The following is a 16468-nucleotide window of genomic DNA, read 5'->3' as shown; positions in this document are numbered from 1 at the left end:
TTTTTTGATATTGCATCAATATAATCAGTCCTTTGAAAATGCTGTCAAGTCCTTTGCATCCTCCCTCTATTGGATTCACCTACTAGGACCCAATGCTGCTTGCACTCCAACCTTCTTTGTCCGCACTCAAGCAGCTAAGTATGGCTGGAAGCACAGAACAGGGCTTTAGAGTCCTAACAACCTTCTCGGGGTGCTCAGCCTTACCCAGAAACCATACTCTACTTCTCCATTTTGAAGATTACTGTTTCATACTTTCTCCTCCTATCTCTGTCTTAGAAACTATCACATGAAAATCCAGCTTTCCTATCCCCAAACCCACAAAATCTTCATGCATCTTTATGCATGGGATAATTTGTGACCTCTGTATTGTGTTTCATTGATCTATGTGTCTGTTTTTATGCTAATACCATAGAATTTTGATTACTGTACCTTTCATGAGATAGTTTGAAATCAGGGAATGTGATACTTCCAGTTTTGGTCTTCCTCAAGATTGCTTTGGCTATCAATTCAGAGTCCTTTGTAGTTCCATACAAATCTTAGGATTGTTTCTTCTCCATTTGTGAATAATGCCATTGGAATTTTGATAGGGATTATATTGAATCTGTAGACTGCATTGGGTTATATGGGCATTTTAACAATATTCTTCCCATCTACGAGTGTACACTATTTTTCTATTTACTTGTGTCTTCAGTTTCTTTCACCAATGCCTTCTAGTTTTCAGTGTACAAGTCATCCACCTCTTTGGTCAAATTTATTCATAGGTATTTTATTCTTTCTGATGCAATTACAAATGGAATTGTTGTAATTTTTTTCTTTCTGGTAGCTTGTGTTTGTGAGAGATAATTCATAAAAATGCAAAATTTACATGTAGATTTATCTATAGCAATAATCTAACATGTCTTATGCTTTATATAAATAGACTCATACTGTTCTGTATTGTTAATATCATTCTGCAACTTGCCTTTTTTTCACTCAGTAACTTTTCTATTTCAATATTAATAGCTCCTTATTCTATAATCCCTAGAAAGGATTTCTCATGTTGAATTAAACTGGCAGTATAACAGTGCTGCAACAGTCATCTTTGGACATGTTTTTTTTCACACTGAAGTGATTTCCAGGTCACTCTTCACTTCTCATCAATCTGGCTTCCATCCCCATCTTTCCATAATAATTTTTTTTGTCATAATCACCATGTTCACTTTGTTTTCCTGCCAATTTTCTTAGCCTTTCAACAACATTTGATAGTTGACACACTTTCCTTTTTGAAATGCTTTCCTCTTTGCTTTTGGGATGAAACCTTTATGGTTTTCTTCCTAAGTCTTGTTTGGTATTTCCTACTCTGCTTGGTCTCTGAATAGTGGGAGTTGCTCAGGCTGTCTGGAGCTCTCTTCACTCTGGATTATCTTCCTGGGTGAGCTCATACATTCCAAGAGCCGTCTACATGACAATGTCTTCTCAATTCCTATCCCAGTCCAGACCTATCCTTTGAGTTCTAGACCAGTTACCCAAGAGCCTGCAGGACATCTTCATTTGAATGTACACCAGCAAAGGACCTTTTTAAATTTTAATTGAAGTATAGTTGATACATAATATTAGACTGGTTTCAAGTATACAACACAATGGTTTAACAGTTACACACTGTGCTCACCACGACTAGTGCAGTTACTGTCAACGTAGATGTTACAGAACCACAGGCAGTATTCTCCATGCTGCACTTCCATCCCTGTGAACAGCTTATGTTATGATTGGGATTTTTGTGCCCCTTTACCCGCCCCTCTTCCCAACTGCTCTCCCATGGAAACCACTAGTCACTTCTCAGTGTCCAAGTCTACTGCTGTTTTGTTCATTTTGTTTTGCTTTGTTTTTAGATTCCACAAGTAAGTGAATTCTTACGATATCTGTCTCTGTCCGGTTTACTTCACTTAGCATGATACCCAATGGTCCACCTATGTTGTTGCAAGTGGCAGGAATTTCTTTTTTACGGCTGGATAATCTGATGGACACTGGTTGCTTCCTATCTTGGCTATAGTAAATAATGTGGCCATAAACATAGGAGTGCATTTATCTTTTCAAATCAGGGGTTTTGTTTTCTTCAGATAAGCAAAGCATCTATCTTAACATGCACAGAGGGATCCTGACCTGTTTCCTCCAGTCCTAATCTTGCTCATTCCATAGCACCCCAACCACTCAGCTGCTCAGGTCAAAAACCTGGGCTTTACTCTACAAACCTACTCCCCAAGTCCCTGGATTCTTAAGAGTCCGCAGACTTTATTCCATCCCTGCCACCTCCCCACCACCTTCCAGTAACAGCCATCATTATCCCTGACCTAAGTAAATGCAAAAACCCGAAGGGCCAGTTCCTTGTCTCCTTCTCCAACTCATTTTCCATGTTTCTGCCAAAATTAACTCTTACTATCAGAGTGGACCTCTGGCATAAGCCCCTACCCTGCAATGGATTCTCTTTGCCCCTCCAAGGCAGGCCTCAGGTGATGAGGCCTTGCCACTCTACAGAACCGTCAGAAGCATGAAATAAAGCTGCATAGTGTACCAAGTTGTTTCTTGACTTGGAGCCTTTGTGCCCCATTCTCTGTGCTGGAAAATACAATTCTCTGGCTCTTTGCACACTGGAGTCCTTTTCACTTATCATGTCTTGGCTTAGTCACATCATAGAACCCTATTCCCACTCCATCCAAGTAATACCTCCCGTTATTCGCAATTCTTGTGCCCATTTGTTTGGTATATCCTCTGAAGCCCAGTTTTATTCACTAGTTTGCCTTCCTTTCTAGAATATAAGCTCTTTGAGAAGAGTATCTTCTTCACAGCTATAGTCCTACCTGACACAGGACAATATTTTGAGGGGTCATCTAAATTTACCCCAATTTTAGATGAAAGAAACCTAGGTGTGGGCCCATAATTTCACTAGTTATTCGGGCATGGCAGTGGTGGAGAACAGGTACTTGGGCTCTACACTCTCATTTTGAATCTCAGAACCTCCATTGAACAGTGTGACACTGGGGAAATTTAACCTCTCTTTGCCCGTTTTCCCACTGGGAAATGGGGACTAGAGTACTGATCAGGTAGGGTTGCTACCAAGATTAATCATATGCCGTCCACCATGTTTATGTTTGGATTTTTCAGTTACTACACAAATCTTAGAACTGTTTCTTCAAGCATTCCTCGGCTCTTTGCTATGTCTAGAGCACAGTGTTCTTTGAATGAAACAGTAACTTTCACACCCTTTATACTTAGGTTGGAACTTCATCTGGCCTATTAAACCAGTTTCTTACTTTGAGAAAACCAAAATTCCCATGGTAATGTTTGAGGGAACTTCTCTGTGAACCAAACATGAAGAAGTCCTAATTAACGTAACAGGACTCAGTTACCAATAACAAAATTAACAGTTCACTGTAACTTCTGGGATTGGAATCTTAAACTAGATATAAGTCAGTCCTTTACTTGTGGACATCAATTTTGGTCATGATGATCATTCAGGCATAGGGGATCTGCCTGCCAGAACAGAGAATACTATTTTCTCTGTTAATAAGGATCAAAAAAATAACAATCTGAACATATTATTCTATTACCTACATTGCCCCCAACAAGCATTTTCTAGAAATGCACTAAAGGTAATAGTAATAGAAATTTTAAGTCAGTGGCCAACAGGTTACTGAAAACTTATTTTTGTATATTCTTGATAATTAGGAAATTATCTGGCCACTTCTCAATTATTCTGAAAGAGCTATTCAAAGACGCCAGACAGTTTTAAAAAGGGTAGACTTAATATTTTATTGTCACTTATAATCAGATGGCAGTGGGGATATAGTCTCCATACTTGATCTTCCCGTAAATAAAAAAAAATTACAAGTTTTAAACAGCCGGTGGCTAGTTTTCAGAAAATATGATTAGATTAATTCATTAATGGTAGCTTCAAGTTTTTCCTTATTAGCTCCAGAAAATTCACCGACCTGTTAAGAGAACAGTGAATGGATATTAGATGCAGCATTATAGTCCTATTTTGTGCATAAAATATCTCAGAATAAGGGAAGAATGGGGAGGGGGAGAAGAAGTATATCTTATTCAAAAATAAAAGAACTGAGTGTTATCGAGGCATGATATTAAAAACAAAAGAAAAAGAACCTCAAGAAAAGTAAAAAAACTCAAATACAGTATTTCATTCAAGTACCTCTTAACAAAGATAAATGCACTTGATGATATAAATCTGAAATACCAACCACAGGGATTTAGTGACTAGTTCTAAGGAAAATCAGTTTTCAATTAGATGTCACATTACTTCATGATATATTTACATATTCTTAAAAGTAGAACATGGGGACATGCTTCCTGATTGAAGGATAAGTCACTTTAGTTCCTTCCTTTATACCATGTTTCCCTAGTGCTCTGGTGGTTTTCTTCAAGGTCAGATGTACCCACCTTTTGTCCCTTTTTAAAAAATTGGAAGGTTGGCATGCATTTGACTTCACACTCTGAAGCAACATCCTGCAGGATGGGGAGAGAAGAAAACCAGACTGTGAGCTCTGACAGAAGTAATCCAAAACCGGAGTCTGTCCTGTTACATATCCCGCAACTCAGCGTTAAGACATTTTTTTAAAAAGTATATAAAAATTGATACAATGAATGTACTGGCAGCACAAAACTCAAACTGGTTATTAATTAAGAATTTTAATTGAGAGTATATGTACCCTCCTCTTTAAGGGTCACCAACAAGCAGTATGCTACCTAGTTACAGAAACGCAACAGTGATTCAATAAATTGTTTGATTCAATTACATTCTTGGTTATTTAGTATCATTAAAAAGGCAGTAACAAATACTGCTGTGACTGCACTAAGGATTACAATCTTAACTGTTCCTCAGAATGAGCATTTCTCTTCTTTGCCCAGTTTTTCCAGTTTTATTATAGGAGTGGGGTACATAAATGGTAGTCATAAAGGCTAAAGTCCAGTGTGAGCAGTAACAATTTGCAGAAGACCTGTTCAAGAACAAAGAGCAATGTAAACAGACAGCTCCCTGCTGGGTTTTAATGCCTCCTTGTTTTCATTAAAAATTCACTTGTATGTTTGCAAACCTGGCTGCATATCAGAATCCCAAGGAGTACTACCAGTTTCCCTCTTACCCCCTAAATCAGTATAAAGCAGGGTCCCAGGTGATGTTAATGCTCTAACTTTTGAGAGCCACCAAGCTTAGAGAAAAACAGACAAACTCCTAACACTGCAGATCTGGCTCATTGGTGCCTATTTTCTTTTCTAGATGTGACAGTTACCACATCTAAAGATTTTTTTTTTCCCCAGTGCAAAGGTTAATGAAGTATCAAGCATTCCTCAGTTTTGTTACAGGAACATTTAGTGAGAACTTACAATGCCCCATGCAATATCTTGTTCACACAAGGTCTGAAGGGAGACACCCCAAGAGTTTCAGGTGAAGAGGGCTATTAGGGACTGGAAATGTCAACCTGACACTCAAAAGACGGTCAGGAAAGAAATGCAGAACTAAGCAGCAAAAGCCACGAAGGACCACAATCAAGGAGGCAGGACCACATTACAGGAATGAGAGAACTTTCACAGGAAAGGTCAGGTACAAACATGATGGCAACTTCTAGCTGGGATTCGGGAGTGGTGAGCACAGGAGGAGAAAGTGCAGAGGTCACTATGATGAGCCACTGGTAAATGGCAGCATGTTGGCCTAACTTCAGAGAAGAATGGTTTTACCTCTTCATGAATTTACATGTGGATTGTTGCTAGCCTGACAAGGGTGGTGGGCAGTACTGTTCCAGAGTTCTTTCCAGCTAACCTTTACTTTTCTTTACATGCTGGATAAGAGGACAAGGACAGTACTGACTAGAATAAAAATGGCTAATGTATATTGGATACTCACTGAAAGCAAGAGTTCTAGAGGACTTATCAAGAACATGTGGTGAGACCACTAAAATGAAGATCATAAAATCTGAACCGCACCAATTTACAATCCAGGTAATTCTCTTGTATGACTATCTAGGATTGAAAATGGGGTACAGAGTTGACAAGACTATGTCAAGGACATGTCAAGGTTCTGGACAAATTGTGGATGGGTAACTGAGAGATTGTAAGATGACAGTCTGAAGGGTAGAGGGACTGGTTAAGCTAAAAGGTTGAAAACTGATGGTCTATGGGGCTGATTCCAGTCCAGATAGGTTACATGGCTCATCCAAGTGCTTTCAAAAAAAAAAAAACCATTGAACTCGTTGCCCACTAGCAGAAATCCCTTGAACTTTAGCATGTGGGAATGCTGGGCTTATCCCTCACAGCACTGCAGAGAACAGCTGTTTACTGCAGTCCTTTCTCTCTCCATGGCACATGTGAGTCACTGACTGGACACCAGCACTTGTGCTAGCAGTTGGCGGAAGCCTCAAAGGAGGAGGGTGCTGGGTTTTTTTTGTTTTTCTATCCATGGTGGGAGGACAGTGGTCTGGAAAGGATAAGCGACCCTGTCCCCCAACTTCTTCTCATCACAGAAATGTACAGAGGCCACAACTGAGTAACATCATACACAAAGGCATCAAGCAACAGGACTGGAACACTGATTACAACTTCCAGATGAAAAAGCTACTCCTAAAGTTTTATCAGCAGAAATGATAGGATCCCAATCAATGGAAGTGATAGAGTGAAACTGATATTCTGAGATTCTGGATGCCTTATACCTCACCCAGCCAGAGATCAGCATGCTGCTTTGGCACAACTACTTAAAATAAAACTGGAAAAAAAATCAATGCTCAGAGAAGCAGTGTCAGTGCTTTGAGTTAATGCTTAATAAGAATCTAAGAATTTTCTCTTTCAATGGGTGTGAAAGTAATTTTTTTAAGGGTATATAGGATTCCATATCCTAATTTAACCCCCACACTGAGATTAGGTTATTTCTAACTCACATACATCCTTATGAATAAATTCCCAGCTACATCCTAGGGCAAAAACCTTAAAGTGGAATTGCTGGGTTTAGGAAGATCATTTTCACTTTTAATTCATCTAAGTATAATCCATGTTTAATGCAGAAAAATTAGAAGGCCATTCTATTCTCTACTGGCTACTAGAAACAATAATGCACCTAAACATATGTTATCATGCATGGCGACACGCATACATACTAGGTACAGCACGAGACAGTGGACTTTTCCCCATGAAAACGTACACAATCACTTTTTATGGTCTGACAGCCGTTAACACTATGTGGATGTATCATTTTAATTAATTCCCTGGGTCAGTAGTTAAAAGGCTTTAATTTTTGCCTAATATAAATGCTTTAATCTTCATATACAAACATGAACCCCACTCCTAAAGTAGAATTGCTGAGAAAGAACATGCTCATCTTAAGCGCTTTAATATTAAACTATCTCCCTATCTGAATTTGTGTCAATATATCAGAATTTATCATGATTCTTTGCCTTTCAAGATTAAGACTTTTCTGTAATTAAATCCATCCCTATCCCATCATTAAAAGCATGGGCTTTACTAGGTAAGTATCAAAGAGACTTTCAGTTCTGTAACTGAACTTTTCTAAGACCATTTGCTCAATGGCAAAAGAGAAAAACAGTAAATCAAGTTAAGTTTATAACAGAGGGTGGTTAATGTGCTTGACAGTGTCCACCATTGTTGTATGTTCAGTATATTCTAGGCTTTTTGTCCTTTAGATTTACTTGGGAATAAAAAATAAGGTAGAGAAGCTGCATCTTAAGTCCAAATGGTTAATAATTAAAAATGGTTAAATAGACTTGATTCTATTTCTTTTGGACTTTTTATTCATTCCATAAATCTACACATCTGCTCTGGTTACAAAACCACACTGTTTTAATTTGTGCTGCTAATATACTTTATGAGGCCTGTCCTTCCCTACCCCCAACAGTTTCTCTCCCTATTTTAAAAATATTTTCCAGGATTTTCATGTCTGTTTTTCAGAATGTCATGATCAATTTCCCAAAAGTGTCAGACTGACTGAGGTTGAGTTCAAGTTAGACAAACTTGGAAGTACTGACATTTTAATAATGTTGCATCAATACCCAGGAACACAGTATACCATCTATTAAAATCTTTTTTGGATCTCAGTAAAATTTAGTAGTTCCATAACTAACATGTGATCTCTACTGTGGAAGTTAATGGTTTATTTTGCTTTTGTTTTCTTCTTCTTGTTCTAGGGATTAAGTTGCCTTTTCCTATAGTGATTAGAAAGGTATACAATTTTTAAGTAGTTACTTTTGAGGTCTTAGAAACATTCTTGATCCTAGAATCAAGGATCAAGATTATCACTTTATCACTTCCCTCACATTAAAGAAAAACTAGCCCACTCTCTAGTGACACCCCACTACTTGGTTTTTGGGTAAATAATCTAGAATTTTAACCTCACATAGAGTGAAATTCACTTTTTTTGGGAGGGGATGTACAAGTCTTTGAGTTTCGACAAACACTTATTTGGGTCAGCACCACCAATCAGGACCTGGGGCTCTCCTGACACCCCTACAATGTCCTCAGCAGCTCCTCCAGAGTCATACCCTCCCCACTCCAACCCTTAGTCTGTTCACTATACCTTTAGTTTTGCCCCATCTCAGATTTTTGTTTTTATTAGTAAGTGTAACAAGACACATTTTCTCATTAGTTTCATTGGTTTCTAGAACTCCATATAGCCAAAGTAACTTTAAAACTGCTTTTGTCACTTCCATTAGGAACTCATTCCTGGATGTTCTAATCAAAATGGATACACATGGCATTCTAAAAGGCTGCAGAATTATCAGGTCTAAATTACTATTTATTGTTTTTATTTACAAAATATGTTATCATACCCTATAGAGGGTTGGGAGTAGAGTCTGTTGTTAAATAAGATCAGCCTGTCATGTTCAAAATGGCTAGGACTCAAAATAATTTTGTGTTCACAGAAAAATATACCACATTGTATGTCTGTGCCTTGTGATTTGTGCATTTGAATCTATTATACCTAAAAGATAATTTCTTCCTGCCTAAGTACTTAAAGATTCTTCTATTAAAACTGTATGCTTCTTGCCTCTAAGATAATATAAACATAAAATAAAGTATTCTGGGTCTGAAGTTCAGGGGCAGGGATTAGCCACTTAAAAATTAATTCAGTCATTAAACATTGTATCTAATATGATCTAATATTCAGAAACTGATTAACTTTTATCCTTTATCTGTACTTCCTAGGTGAAACCTTACTTCATTTCAGTAACAGTTCTAAAGCAACCAGGTGATCTGCTCATGCTTTTTTCCCTGTGGAATTTAGGAATCATAACTTGCTGTTTAATGAACTGCTTTTCATCTGAAGTACCTGCCTTGTTAATTCTGCTGAACAGTCAGGTGAGCAGGAGCTGAGAGAGGCTGTTGCTGTGTGTATGTGGTGACAAAAACTGGACTAATTCCAGAGTGCTTTGAAGTCTGCAACAGATCAGTAAGGCTATTTAGGTGGTAGAATAGTCATTAAAGGTATTAGAAGAAAAAAAAAAAACACTGTACAGAGGCAGAGTGAAAAGTCCCTAACTTGTGAGAAGGTCACTTCAAAGTCTAGAAACGTGCAGGGGTGGCAGGGGAGCGGGTGATGAGTAGGCCCACGAGGCACTTAGAAGTTCTGAGATACCCAGGTCCTGGACTGCTCTGCACATCTACTTCCCCAAGCTTGGACTGCGGCAGCAGGAGCGCCTGTCACTGGTCTAGCCTGTACAGGAGTCACACCCGCAGGCTCTGCCTGGAACCACCACCTCGTCCTGTGCCGCAGTCCCCTTACCTGCTCACGGGGCGCTAGCACAACCTGTTCCCATAGTCCCTGTGGGATTAAAGGACAAATGCATGCAGAGGGCTCAGAGGGCTCGGCAGAGCAACGAGCACATTCTTACTTCCAAATAAACACTTACTTGCTTGTTATCTGATAGGGGCAGTATCAGTCCAGAGTTTTTCTAGTCCCTTCCAAGTGCCATTTTCACCTGGCTAAGGTGACCATCAAGAAAAACTGGAAAAAAAAGAACCCTTGGTCCCTGTGGCCTAAGTAAGAACCCTCCCCATTCCACTACCCTAAGAGCAAGAGAAGACGGGCGGAGGACATCACGGGGGCACGGAGGCAGAGGAACTACCTAGTGTGGGAGCAGAAGGGGTAAACAGACAGGGTTTCCTAGACAAGATGTGGAGCTCGTGCGCAGGAGTTTGTTAGGAAGGGAAAGGGTGGAGAGTGCGATGCGCTGCCACATACTATTTGTTTTCACTGACTCTTCAGTACCTTTACTAAGCACGCCATGTTTGCTCAATGGAAAAGCCGTGGAGAAGCTGATGGTATTAAGACTGGGTCAGAGACAGCGAAGAGCACAGGCTCAAGGAAGGAGAGGGAGTAGCTTAAAGCAGGTGGCCCTGAGCCGGCACTGGAACCCAGGCCTAGCACCTTTGTGGACACTTCATACCTTAAGCCCTTTCTGCCCAACCTTTGGAAAAAAATGTCCACATACCTGTAAAGCCCCTCTAGGTGAGACACCTTGAACAGGCTCCCCCTGTTCAGGGGGCTGTTGTAAGAGGCGATGTGCGCCTACCACAAGACGAGCCTCTCTTGAAGTGTGGTGGTTAAGAACAAAAGCTAGGAAGCCAGACCAGCCCTCTTAAATCCAGGCCCTGCCACTTACTAACTGTAATTCTAGGAAATTTAGATAGGCTATCCATAATCTGTGAAATGGGGTGGTGACAGCACCAAGGATTAGGTGAATCAAGATTTGCAAAGTACACAGTACAGTGCCTGACACATGAAGTGCTAAGCAAGCATGGGTTACACTAAACCAACCCTGGAATTTTCCCCCAAAGTATACTCCCAGCTCTCTATCAAGAACCCTGGTGTTTGTTTTTCAAATCATTTGCATTTTTTTTCTAGTTGACTGAAATCAACCAAGACTAGAATAAGCTTGTGAATATACTTTCTCATGTCATTAGTTCACAAAGAACCTTAAAGGCAGTCTCCCAATTTGGTGATACCGTATCTACGGATTTAGTTTTCATACTCAAATTCAGTTTCTGTTTACGGAACATCTCCGAATGTTACATAGAGTACATAGGATTTTAGAAAGACAGGCTACAGAAGCCTCAACCGTTTGTTTTTATGCTTATTTTAGGATACAGTATACATAGCCTATGACATCAAGGATTAAGCTCATAACTGGCCCATTTACCTGTTCTTCCAAAATAGAACTTTTTAGCTAGGGCTGTAGTTCTAGTATTTAATGAAAATAAGCACTCACAATTCAGAGAAAAAGGCCAATGTAAAAATTCCAGCACGTACCTGACAGTCATCCACATCTACTTCAAGGAACACCACATTGGAATACTTTTCAGAGAGGGACTAGAAATTTTAAAACGAAAAATCCACAAGATTTAGAACTGGATAATGGCAGTCAATATATTCAAGCTTATTAAATGGCAATTTAATAAGAGTAGAGACTGACTAAAGATCCAAAAATTTAGGGACCAGCTAGGCATAAAAGACATACATTCTGAGTCAGATTCCCCCTAGTACAAAATAATTTGGCACATCAACATTTGAGGCCTGAATTTCAAATAGGGCCTGTGTTTCAACTTGAAGAAAAGCAAAACCACTTAAGGCAACCAAATGAACTTCTAAAAGTTGTCTTCAATGGCTACATGTGTCAAACCTAAATACGTTGTTATGCTATTACTTTTAGGCTTCCAAGATCCAATAAAAACAAAAAAACCCCACAACTCTTTAACTGTCCTTCTTTCCTAGCTTGTGACCAACCCAAACCCACAAACCTCTTACACAGCAGAAGCTGTTTAATACTTACATGGAAGAAAGGCTTGATCATTTTGCAAGGCCCACACCACGTGGCTGAGAAGTCTACTACTACAAGTTTATCTCCTGCACCGTCCAAGGCTTCCTGAAAAGCAAACTGAGAAGGAAACAGAAACGCATAAGTTAAATAGCTTCATTTTTTTTTCTAAAAGCCCTGATAAAATGTGACACAAAGAAGAATTTGGAGGTCCTCCTCTGAGTACCTTTTTTTTTAATAAAAAATGAAAACAAACTATGCTTGAAAAAATCCTACAGTGTTACAGTGTTATTTGGTAAGATGAAAGAAGTATTATGTATACAGTGCATCAATATTTGTGTCTATGAAGATTTTATACAAAATGAATTGGTTAATCTCTACACAAACTAAGCAAACAAAAGGCAAATAAAAATACACATTTGTACTAAATGTTTCCACACCAAAGCTAGGTAAATGGTAGACTAAATGCTTATCCACTGATGAAAAGGGTCACTTAAAAGTAAAAAAAAAAAAGAGCTAACACTTTTTTGATTAAAGTAGTATTGCCTGTGGTAGAACATGCCAAAAGCTCAAACAGTTTTCAAGGAAAATAACCTCTAAACCCTTGTGCTCAATCACTGCTTGACAGTGAGCATACTTCCCTGTACTCTTTTTAATGGAGTTTCCAGAGTTGAGCTCATACTGTTTATCATTGATTTCTGCTCTTTATCTCAGAACTCTGCCCTCACTGTTGACCAAATGAAAGACAATTTTAGCTCAAGAAAGGAATTTTCTTTCAGATGTTATTTTGCATAAGGAATGCATGTCAGATAAATTTCCAACAGCAGACGTGATCAGGAAATCCCTTACCACCAGCCTCCCTGAATAATTTACCAATGCCTTGATACTGTAACCCTAGGAACCTAACTTCCTAGTTAACAAGGAACTCATTTTTAACCACAATTAGTCAGTTGGTGCTGACCAACACTAATTGGCGCAACAAAGTGCAATCAAAACATAAATGCTGATCTCTGAAGTCCAGGTTTCCTTCAAGGGGGAGGGGCAACTACTGGTTACGTTGGTTTAATTAAAAACATTCGCCTTCCTTGAATGCCAAGAATCATATCAGATCTGGTCCAGTAAAAAAGTAAATAAACAAAGCACCATTAAAATAAAAAAAAAGATTTAAATGAATTCCTCTGAAGTACAGCTACTTCTCTAAATTTCTAATCTCTACTCACGCTTTTTTGGGGGGAAACAATTCACAAATGGTGCTCCTGAGAATGGTATTGTCTTGACTTCTGTAACCTTTAACAGATACAAACCCACTCCACTGTTGGTGGTAGGGAGGCAGTGGTGGGCCACAGAAAGTAAGTTGGAAATTATTTTTCCAAACCATCACCGATTTTTTTCCAGATGAATTTTATTCAAAGCCTTCCCCAATGTGATCCGTTGGAAGGTCAGCCCAACCATTCTCTACTGCAAGATCCAGGTAAAACAGGAATAACGATGTCTGGTCAGATGAATACACTGTTTTGTGAACATGGTTGGCCCTCAATATAATACCTGATGAAAGTATTTTCAACATAAAATGTTATTCACTGTCAAAGGGTTTTCCCCAAGCAACTCTGAGTCAAATTCAAGCAAAATGACCTAAAATTCTGAAAAGAAAGAAAGCGTGTAACAGAAACTTTTGGCTTAACTGAACATGAATTACAGGGCCAGGCATGTTTAGATTTCAAGATAAATTCTCCTCTCCTGATGCGTAAGTTTACCTAAGACAGACATCATTCAAGATTATCTTACTAAGAAGCAAAACACAATTTTTGCTCCCAGAAACTAACAATGAGGATTAATAAATGTCCCCATGACTGCCATAAATAGTCTAAAAACCAAACAATGTATGTGCGGTAGGCAAATAAGAACAGAGTCTAATCTCTTTTCCTAACCAGACCCATTCCAAAGGTAATAAATAAGCATAAGACTGATTTGTAAAGCATTTAGCAAAGTGCCTGGGAATTCAACAGATGCCAGCTGCCATTCTTGAAAAACACAACTATTCATTTATCCCTCAACTACACTTATAGTCTGTTACCCCACTGGTCTCTGAAATAGATCCCAGTGTCTCTAAACTACCAACACCTCAGAGAACTGTCTTGGGTGGCCCATGACACCAATTTCAGTTCATTAGGATGAAAATCTAAAGTGTATTCAATATTTACAACATTCAAATTCGTTTGACTTTTGATTAATGGTTCTGGGTCATTATTTTGAAGATCAACTGAGTATCAGGGCGACTGGGCAGGCCCCAGGCTGTAGTGCTTTTTTGAGTAACAGACTTTCTGCCACTCATGGACATCTCACTGATGAGGGGAAGAGGGTGCCATAGCTATGACATCAAAAATAGGGAAAGCCTGAAAGGTGTACTCCAGGAGCCCATCCATTTTCTGTTTGTAGTATATGGCTTCTGAGAATATAGACCACTCAGAGGTCCTCTTACATCACTTCTTTCACGGGTTCTCACCTGTTAGGTTATACTGATGAGGTCAGCAGACCCTACAGACCATCCTCCCCCACCATCGGCTGATATTTGACACTCGGCAGGTATTGAATAAAAAGTATGTGGAACAAAACTCATTAAGGACCTCATTTTTCAACAATAAAAAAAAAGGAAAGAAAATGAGGAACCAATAGGAAAAAATAAAGGACAAGGGAGAACAGGCTCAACGATCCAATCAACATATGTGGGGGTGTGGAATGTTCAGAGTCACTAAATCAAAGATACTCAAATGAGCATGCGATCATTTTTCTCACTAAAGATTTGGTCAGTTAAGGGGGAAACTCAGTGTTGATGGGGACGGAATGGGGAGTGCATTCTTCTATGCTTCTTGTGGCATTTAAAAAGCTTTAAAAGATTCACATCCCTTGACCCAACCACGGCACCCAGAACCCCTAACCTGAGGAAAATACCCTGAACTCTGCACAAAGAACAAAAATGTTCACTGAAGCAGCAAAAACCGCCTAAAAGTCCAGCAAATGTGTCCAGATACTGAAATGATTGCAAGGAGTTTCTAATTACATGGGAAGTGCTCAGGCTAACTTGGACTGGGAAAAAAAAGGACTCCCAAACAAAACGGTATACATAAAATAATCTCAACTACTTATGGTTACTTCTAAGAAAACAGAAGACCTCTCTCTTCCCAAATTTTCTACAGTGATCACATATACAGTGATCACTTTCCAATTATAAAGGCAACAAAAAGATAAGGGACTTCTTTGATAAATCTTCCATGTCGGAAGCCCACCCCAGCATCTAACAGGTGCGGGCAGTTACAGGCGGGCGAGGACCCGACCTGCTTTCCTGGAGTGGGGGTACCGCGAGGTAAACGCTCCCGAGGGGGTCTTCAACTTTCCGAGCAACATCACTTTTCTCCCATTCACTTTTCTGACTGCATTTAACAATTCTTGGGTTGCCACAGTGTCCCAGCCACAGGCTCCGGGTTTCCCGAGCAGGAGGGTACCAGGCTGGCAGTAACTTTCGAATATGGAATACTTCTTGCCGTGGACATTCCTAAAGGGACAGAATCTGGGTGCTCAAAGGCTGACAGCGCGCGCAGGGCGCGGCTGCTCCCAGGGGCACTCCGGGCTTCTGGGAACCCACCGACCGTGGGTGAATCACAGTCGGGCAGGGCCTCCGGCCCTTGGGCCCAGCCTTAGGGACTGAGTCATTCCAAAGCCAGCGCTGCCGGAAACACGCCCAGCGCCGCAGGAGGAGGAGCCCCGAGGGCGCGGCCCGGACCGCACTTCCCCGCGGCCACCTGGGCCCTCGGGCGGGGGCCGGGACTCCCACACGCTAGGGGAGTCTTCAGCCCGGAAGCGCCCCTTTACGCGGATCCAGCACGCGTCGCATCTGGGGTCGGGCAGCGATGGAGGCAGCCCGGGGTCTCCGGCCTAGATCCCTTCAGGGGGGGCTCACCCCACCCGGGGCCAGTGGATCGCGCCGCTCACCCGGGAGGGAGTGGCGGCCAGCAACCCGTGCTTTCTCCAAGAGGCCTTCCATCTCCTTGCCTCAGCCCGTATCCAGATACAGATGGAGGCCAAGGGTGGACTCCATACCTCACCCAACAGGCATTTTCCGGGCGAGGGGGAGCGGGAAGAGCAGCGGCAGGGGACGCCCGGGCACGGGCAGCGCTGGTCACCCCGACCCTGCCCTGCAGGGGACCCCGTCGCTCTCCTCCCTTCCTCAGGGTGTGCTCGGGCCGCGCCCAGGCCCTGGCTTCCCGCAGAGCCGGGCCGATCCGCCGCGCCTCTTGCCCCGGGATGCCGAGGGACGGCCTGCCACCTCGGGCCCATCGCCTTCCCCAGCTGAGAAGGCTGCGCGCCGCGCCCTGGCCTCCCCCGCGAGCGCGTACCTTGCTGTCGATCTGTTTCACCATTCTGGCTGCTGGGGTCTGACAGGCGACAGTACGACACGCCGAGAGAGAGGATGCAAAACGCAGAACTAAGCTGGGGAGAGCTCGCAGCCCGCCTTCCCTTTATAGCAACGGGGGGGGGCGGGCGCGCGGGCACGCGCAGCGTGCGTCTGGCGGGGGCGCGCCCGCTCCGGCCTCCCGCGCCCGCCCCGGCGCTGCAGCAGGGCTCCGCCTCCCGGAAGGGCTTTGGGGATGGGATTCGTGGGACCCCTC

The 16468-nt window shown here is 41.5% G+C and overlaps 1 protein-coding gene across 1 annotated transcript; it reads right to left on the bottom strand.

Moving 5' to 3' along the window:
- Window positions 1-3760: 3760 nt before the first annotated feature.
- TXN (thioredoxin) lies at window positions 3761-16353 on the bottom strand. Its single transcript, XM_017651454.3, has 5 exons — window positions 16196-16353; window positions 11820-11924; window positions 11300-11359; window positions 4432-4497; window positions 3761-3965 (listed from the first exon to the last, which is right to left on the bottom strand). The coding sequence occupies exons 1-5, from the start codon at window positions 16217-16219 to the stop codon at window positions 3903-3905; spliced, it is 318 nt and encodes a 105-aa protein (XP_017506943.1). The 5' UTR covers window positions 16220-16353; the 3' UTR covers window positions 3761-3902.
- Window positions 16354-16468: the final 115 nt, after the last annotated feature.

This window comes from Manis javanica, chromosome 2 (assembly GCF_040802235.1).
Source record: "Manis javanica isolate MJ-LG chromosome 2, MJ_LKY, whole genome shotgun sequence".
NCBI classification, from domain to species: Eukaryota; Metazoa; Chordata; class Mammalia; order Pholidota; family Manidae; genus Manis; species Manis javanica.
The sequence above is the reverse complement of the archived record's forward strand: the minus strand, read 5'-3'. Positions and strand labels throughout refer to the sequence as shown.

Coding starts and splice junctions, on each gene's coding strand:
- TXN (XM_017651454.3), bottom strand. CDS start 16,219: ATGGTGAAACAGATCGACAGCAAG. Junction 11,925..16,195: donor TGAAACAGATCGACAGCAAG/GTACGCGCTCGC, acceptor TTTCCTTCTCAG/TTTGCTTTTCAGGAAGCCTT. Junction 11,360..11,819: donor TGATCAAGCCTTTCTTCCAT/GTAAGTATTAAA, acceptor TAAAATTTCTAG/TCCCTCTCTGAAAAGTATTC.